This window comes from Octodon degus, unplaced genomic scaffold, assembly GCF_000260255.1.
Source record: "Octodon degus isolate 3935 unplaced genomic scaffold, OctDeg1.0 scaffold00058, whole genome shotgun sequence".
Taxonomy (NCBI): domain Eukaryota; kingdom Metazoa; phylum Chordata; class Mammalia; order Rodentia; family Octodontidae; genus Octodon; species Octodon degus.
In genome coordinates, this window is record NW_004524634.1 from 5,877,058 (window position 1) to 5,884,165 (window position 7,108).

General features: G+C 40.4%; 1 protein-coding gene across 1 annotated transcript in view; it reads right to left on the reverse strand.

Annotated features, from left to right (window-relative positions):
• M1ap (meiosis 1 associated protein) overlaps positions 1-7,108 on the reverse strand; it is a 108,966-nt gene that overhangs the window by 22,710 nt on the left and 79,148 nt on the right. The window contains exons 6-7 of the mRNA XM_004634132.3: positions 3,797-3,959; positions 2,941-3,082 (exon numbers count right to left, since the gene is read on the reverse strand). Coding sequence (XP_004634189.1) covers positions 2,941-3,082; positions 3,797-3,959 — 305 coding nt within the window. The remainder of the gene's footprint in view (positions 1-2,940; positions 3,083-3,796; positions 3,960-7,108) is intronic.

Below are 7,108 nucleotides of genomic sequence, written 5' to 3' on the forward strand. Positions count from 1 at the left end.
TCAGGCACAGCCGCTCTACATCCTGGGCCCGATTTGCCAGCCTTGAGATAAACTCTTGATGAAAGAATGTTGATGTGTTGATGGGCATCTTTTAACAAAAATATATATTCCTTCCAACAGTGCACTAACATATTTGTTTAAAATATTATATACTGAATGAACTGAAGCCACTTGGGAGAAATTCCTCCTGAGTGACAGATCATCTCCAAGACTCCCAGGAATTGGGTGAAGCAAATAGTAAGCTGAGCTGTTGGCACTAACATTCAAGAGCTTGTCTGATGTCTCTGTTCTGCAAAGTCAGGAGGGCACATCGCTCTTCAGATAGGAAACAGGAACTCAGTGGGTGGCTCCAAAAAGGGAGTGTGGGCTTTGAAACAGGAAAAGAAGTCTGCTTCTGATAGTCATGAAGAGGCAGTGCTGTGCCATTCTGACCACCCATATCCTATTAGGTCAAAATTTTGTTTTATATCTGTCATTATATTCTGTTTTTGGTTGCTTTATTTTAATTTCTAAGCACTGCATTACTTTCACATGTGTGTCTATTCTTTTGTTTTCATTTCAGGGAATGTCATCCATTTGTTTGTTCAAGTCAGAAACCAAGAAGTTATTTGACACTTCCTCTTTTTTCACTCACCACATCCAATCTTTCACCAGTTTCTTATGATTCTATCTCTACTGTATTTCTCTATTAACATAGTTTTCTTATCTTCCAGCATTTTAGTCTAAACCATCATTATTTCCTACCCACACTATTATAATAACCTATCCACTTTATTTTCTTATAACCATTCTTGTATCTGACCAAGTAATATTTTAAAAATTTAAATTGTCACTGGGCATGGTGGTATATACCTGTAATTCTAGCATTTAGAATGCTGAAGCAGGAGAACTGCCAGGAATTCAAGGCCAGCCTGGGCTACATAGTGAATTCAAAAATCAGCTGAAATTAGCAAAACTGTGTCTTAAATAAAAACGAAACAAATAAAAAAACCCCTAATTTAAATAAATGATGTTGGGCTAGGGATATAGCTCAGTAGCACAAGTTCCTGGTGAGCATAAGGTCTTGCATTCAATTCCCAGTACAAAACAAACAAACAAACAAACAAAAAACAAACAAACACAAAAACCAAGATGGCTCAGTAGAATAAGAGCCTGCCTGGCAAGTGCAAGGTCCTGAGTTCAATTCCCAGTACCGCAAGAAAAAAAAGACAATGTTATTTTTCATGATTTTTTTTTTCTGCTTACAGTCCAAAGTCTTTAATCTGACTTACAAAAGTTTGCAAGGTTTGACTCCTATTTCCTTCACCAACCCCACCTTTTGCCCATCTTTCCCCTTACTCCATACTTTAGTCACAGTGGCTCTTCTTTTCTCCTCTTCCTCTCCCCCTTTCTTTCTCTCTCTCTTTTTTTTTCTCCTCAGTTCTGGAATCCACCCCAAACCTTGTACACAGTACAAAATATTCTATCACTGAGTTACACCCTAAGTTTCTTTCTTTAAAGTTGTATAATGCTTTTTTGGTTCTTCTTTTTTCTCTTAGATCTTTCCAGATCTGAAATATTTGCATATTCCTTTCCCTGTACCTGCCTTTTCCTGCCGCTTTCACTTGGGTAATCCTACTCATCATGTAGGTCTCAGTTTAAATGTTTTTTTTTCCACAGACAGGCTCTTGTATAGCAGCCTCTTCTTTTTCTTTATAAGCTTATTACAATTGGCAGGGAACAAGAACTAAAAACAGATCAAGATATGATATGTATATGTACCAATTCCCTCTAATGAATATATTTATTATGTATTGTAAACATATACTAATAAAAAAGGAAAAAATAAACTTGTCACAATTAAGAATATGTGTGCATATATTCTGTGTCTTCCATTAAGAGAATAAGGCTTTGAGGTTATAGATAATGTTTGTGTCTAACATATATATTAGCCTTAGTAGAATGCCTATTATAGACCAGGAGCTCCTCATTTAAATAAACCATAATGGCTAGCACAGTAGTATGAAGTAGTTTTTTTTTTTTTTTTTAATGTAGTTAGCACAGGGTCTACAGGGTCTCTCACTACACAGATTGGACTCGTAGTGATCTTCCTGTTTTTAGCCTCCCAAGTACTGGGATTACAAGTGTACACTACCATGCCCAGTCTCAGTCACCATCTCATTGCGCTCCGGGAGTGGGTTGGCACGGCACACCAGGGATCAAACCCCGGTCCCTGTGTCTGCCTAAGCAGGTGTTTTAATCTGCTGAGCTATCTGGCTGGCCCTAGCTTTTTTTTTTTTTTTTTTTTTTTAGATAGGGTCTTGCTATGTAGTTCAGTCAGGCCTTGGCCTTGAACTTACTTTGTAGCCCAGGCTGGCCTTGAACTCATGGCAATCCTTTTACCTCAGTCTTCTGAGTGCTGGGATTACAGGTATGCACAAGAAAGTTTAAAAATATTACTTATGGAAAAATTTCTGTTGTAATTTGAATGTTAACCTTATAAAATAGAAGATTTTAAAGTTAGTACTATAGACTGAGTATGGTGTTGCATGCCTGTAGCTCCAACATTTAGGAGGCCGAGGAAGGAGGACCACCATGAGTTTGAGGCCAGCCTAGGCTACATAGTGAGTCCAAGCCAGTTTAAACTACATAGTAAGATCCTGTCTCAAACAGAAGATAGATAGATAGTTAGTTAGATAGATAGATAGATAGATAGATAGATAGATAGATAGATAGATACATTTAGTATGATATAATTAAATTCAGGACTTATGCTCTCTTATAACACTAAGTCAACAAAAGGAAGTCATATTTATTCCAGTCTTCCGAGTATTTCCAGTTTTTTTTTTTTTTTTTTTTGTCCTTTTGATGGTTGAGAAAGATACAGGATTAGGGAAGGATATCTGTTGCTTTTCTGTGGTTGGCACTTGAACACTCTCACCTGGGTACATGGCTACTCACCAACAGGCTGTGACACAGAGCATGAAAACGCTGCTGGTTTGTCTCCAGCTCATCCCAGTCCAGCTGCCAGCAGCTTGTGGGTCTAAGGATGAAGGGAAGCCCATATGTCAATGACTCGCAGAACCCACTAGATTTCAGGGCCCTAGGAAGAAGATGATGACAGAGAGTGACTCCTGAGTGACATTTAAAATCTCTACCTAGATCCAATTAAATGCAACTTAGCTCTAAGGGCCCACTGTGAAAGATTTTATATTAGGGCCTCTGAATTATTTGTCTCTGTACAGCCAGCATTTAACGTGGTATCTGATACACAGGAGACTCTCAAAACTCAGGAATTTATATATACGTGGGTCCTTTGGCACTAGAAAACAATAAAAATGGCCTTTGCAATCATTGTTAATTCTATGCTAGAACTGATTTTCCAGGAAGCAGAAATTCTAGTGCTTAGAGAAATGGGTGGGGGCCAGGGTAGGTTCTGTGTGCGCTTGCTCCTTGAAGGTTGGAGCTCTTATACTGATATCTAACCATAATAGGCATTCCATAAGCATTCATTAAATGGTTAAACACCTTTCTACTGATCTTGCTCTTAAAGACTTGTGCTCAGAGACTTTTATGGATTTTCAACTCTCATGCAGTCTGCCAAGTGTTCTTCTGCAACATTTCTTTAATCATCTGCTTTGGCCTCCACATGCTAAGTAACCTGACTTACATTTTTCAAGTTGTACCTGTTACCTCAAAATTGATACTTTTTTTTTTCCAATGTGGATTCTTGCCTGCCTAAATCTTTGGACCTCCTAGTCATGGAGCTAGTAAGAATAGCATGTGCATGGATTGGGAAGCTTCCCTTGGCGCATACTTGATCACTCGGAGCTTGTGATGAGAAGCTGATGACTGAGAAGCCATCTGGTAAAGTGTGCTGAAGTCTCCTTTGGGGTCATCCATCCTCAAATAGCCATCAGCTGTACCAGGGAGCAGGGACGGGCTGAGAAGTCGTTCCTGGATATCACATTTCAAGTGCACTACAATAAAAGCAAGATTGGAGGAGAATGGATGAGTCACAAGTTACCTCAGGCTATGTTAGTAAGAGACATCTGTCATTTTACTTCTACCAGGCAATCAAAGGATGGGAGGAGGCAGGAGAATGGGAAGAAGAAAATATGATTGGTTTGGGAAGAAAAATCTCATCTGCAACCCATAGCATGTCTATAGCTCTACACAATTGTTTACTTATTTTCAGAATCTGAAATTAATTTTACTTGTTTTACTTTTGGGGTGGGCAGAGCAAGTATCTTGTGAGATCTGGCTTGTAATCCAGTCTGAGAGGAAGATGCATCCTTTGTGAAACAGTCAGCTAATGTTAAAATATGCAGGGGCCCTTCTGTAGTCACAGAAGGAAATTTGCCTCTCATGCTTCCCTGTGGTTAAGCTTTGGCAAGACTGCAAGCCTGATGAAGGAAGAGCAGGAAAGCAGAAGTCAGGCAATCAGCTGACTGCTACTGCTTCTTTGTGGGCTCTTCTAGGGACGTTCAGGGTTATGGGAGGAACAAGTTCCTTAAACAGCTTATTTGTAATTCCCCTCAAAACATGAGTGTAGGACCTTCTGGGCCTCAGTGCATCACTTTAACATTAGACTATAGTTCTGAAGAGGGCATTAGGTTGAATATGAGCTATTAATGCAACATGTAGGTCTTAGGCTTTTTTTTTTTTTTTTTTTTTTTTTTTGACAGTACCTGGGACCAAACTCAGGACCTTGCACTTGCCAGGCAGGCACTTATGCTGCTGAGCTGTCTCCCTTGCCCCAAAATTGGAGAAGGATTTTTTTTTTTGGCTAGTTCTGGCTGCCTTAAGGGCAGGTATGGTGTGGCTTGTGGGGCTGGGGATCAAACTGTGGTCCCCTGCACTTGACTGCACTTGCCCAAGCAGCACTTTAAACAACTGAGCTATTGGGCAAGCCTCCATTGGTCTTAGGTATTGAGCTTCTGCTCCAGGAGTTATCTTCATATCCCAGAGGGTAAAATGTGGTATTTCACTAGGATTTTTTTTTATTTTTTATTTTTATTTTTTATTTAGTACAGGGTCTACAAGACCTTACTACATAGATCAGATTCACAGTGGCTCTCCTGTTTTCAGCCTCCCAAGCACTGCACTGGGATTACAGATGTGCCACCACACTGTCTCAATGGCCATCTCAGCATGTCCTGGGGGAGGGGCCTGCACAGCATGCTGGGGATCAAACCCTGACTGCTGCAATCTGCCTAAGCAGGTGCTTTAGTCCGCTGAGCTATCTGGCCAGCCCTCTCACTAGGTTTAAATTCTTGATACTACAAAGTTTTTGAATAAAATGCATACTTGGTTTGAAGACTAAGCAAACTGGCAAATATAAAAAGGTTGAGTATTTGTGAGAGGCAGTAGTTAATGGTAAGGATTTGGGAAACAACTGGGTTAATTGCAGCATAAGGTAAAAACAAACATAGACATTGCATGAAAAAACAGAGTGGCAGATCTAGCTGCCTATCCTGGCTGGACATTAAATTTTGGGTAGGATGGCTCTTGGTCTGGTATATACCACAGCCTGGGAAGTCAAGAAGGGAGACTTTGCCTAGGACTCTGGCTCCCCCAGATTTTCTCTCTGTGATGTCTTAATTTCTTGTCCCTAGTCTTGAGGCTCAGGCACCTGCATCCATCTGGCTGCAGTAAGAATCACTGAGAACTTTAAAAAATACTGATGTGAAAAAAATAAATAAAAAGAATACTGATGCATGTATTCTCAACTCAGACCAATTAAATCAGGATTTCTGGAGGTGGAGCTTAGTTGTAAATATTTTCAAAAAATTCCTTATCTGTTTTTTATTGCAATCAGGATGAGAATTACTTGAATTATTGTATAACCAGTGCTCCAAAGCTGGGGAAGCTCTTTAGCAGGGCTCAAATACAGACCCAGGTGCACTTCTTACCACCTATGGTTCAGTGCAGAGGTGGCAAAGCCTGCACCAGAGAATAAGAAAAGATACTCAGCAATAACTGTCTATGGATTTTTGTCTGCCAGAAAGAGGCCTCTAAAGGAAGTGTCTACAGATGGGGAGAAGGGCCCTAGGCAGCCCAGAAGCAGGTGCTGTGTGCTAGAGAGGCTTTTAAGGGGTCAAAGTAAACATCTGAGGATCATTCTTCCAAGGAGCCAATATTAGGAGTGCTCACGGCTTTTGTGTTTGCTTCATTTTTTTTTTTTTTTTTGTAGTGAGCCATGTGTCCAGAAATTCACATGTGAGGCAGTGCCTCGGCTTAAAAAAAATAACAGATAGCTATAGTATGATTTTTATTGTGATTGCTTATAATTTCAGGTAGGTCATATCTGCCCTAGGAGAGGTCTGATTTCCCTAGAACTCATTCCAGTTGTGCCTGGGTCTCTGGATTCCAGTGGACCTCCACAGCAGAAAAGCTTGCAGAAGTCTCAATGTAAGTTTTACATGCACCTTAAAGATGTGCAGACTTCTGAAATATTACAGATGAACATTCTGGCTCTGACCCTGGTGCTGAAAGCCCTGGGAAGAGGATATGGGGGAAGACAGAGAAATTCTGGTTAAAATGATGGGCAGATGTTATGTAATAGTGGAGGAAAGGCTGGTTGCAGGAGTTCCTGGTCTTTGAGGGCCCCAGACCTTCCTTTGAAAGAAGTAAATTACTATCCCTTTTGTTCAGAGTTGTCTGGATGCAGCATGTTAGTGCTTGGTAAGGCCAAGGTTCTGGAGGTAGGTAGGCCTGGTTTGGTTCTCTGAGCTGAGAGTGGCCAAATGTACAAAACACAGATTTCTGAGCTTCACATAATGGAGCATGCCTGTAATCCCATCTACTCGAGGAGGCAGAAGCAGGATTGCAAGTTCAGTGATAGCCTGTGTAACTTAACAAGATCCCATCTTGAAATAAAAAGAGCTGAGGATATAACTCAGTGGTAGATGCATGAAGTCTTGGGTTCAAACACACATATATGAGGTAGTTAAGATAGTTATAATACTAATTTCTTTAGTACATTGAAAAGAAATGTTTGTGTTAATATTGTTTTGACAATTAAATGCTGATCTCTCTCTCTCTCTCTCTCTCTCTCTCTCTCTCTCTCTCTCTCTCTTCCTTTTGGAGGCAGGGTCTCACTATGCAGATCAGTCTGGAACTCGCA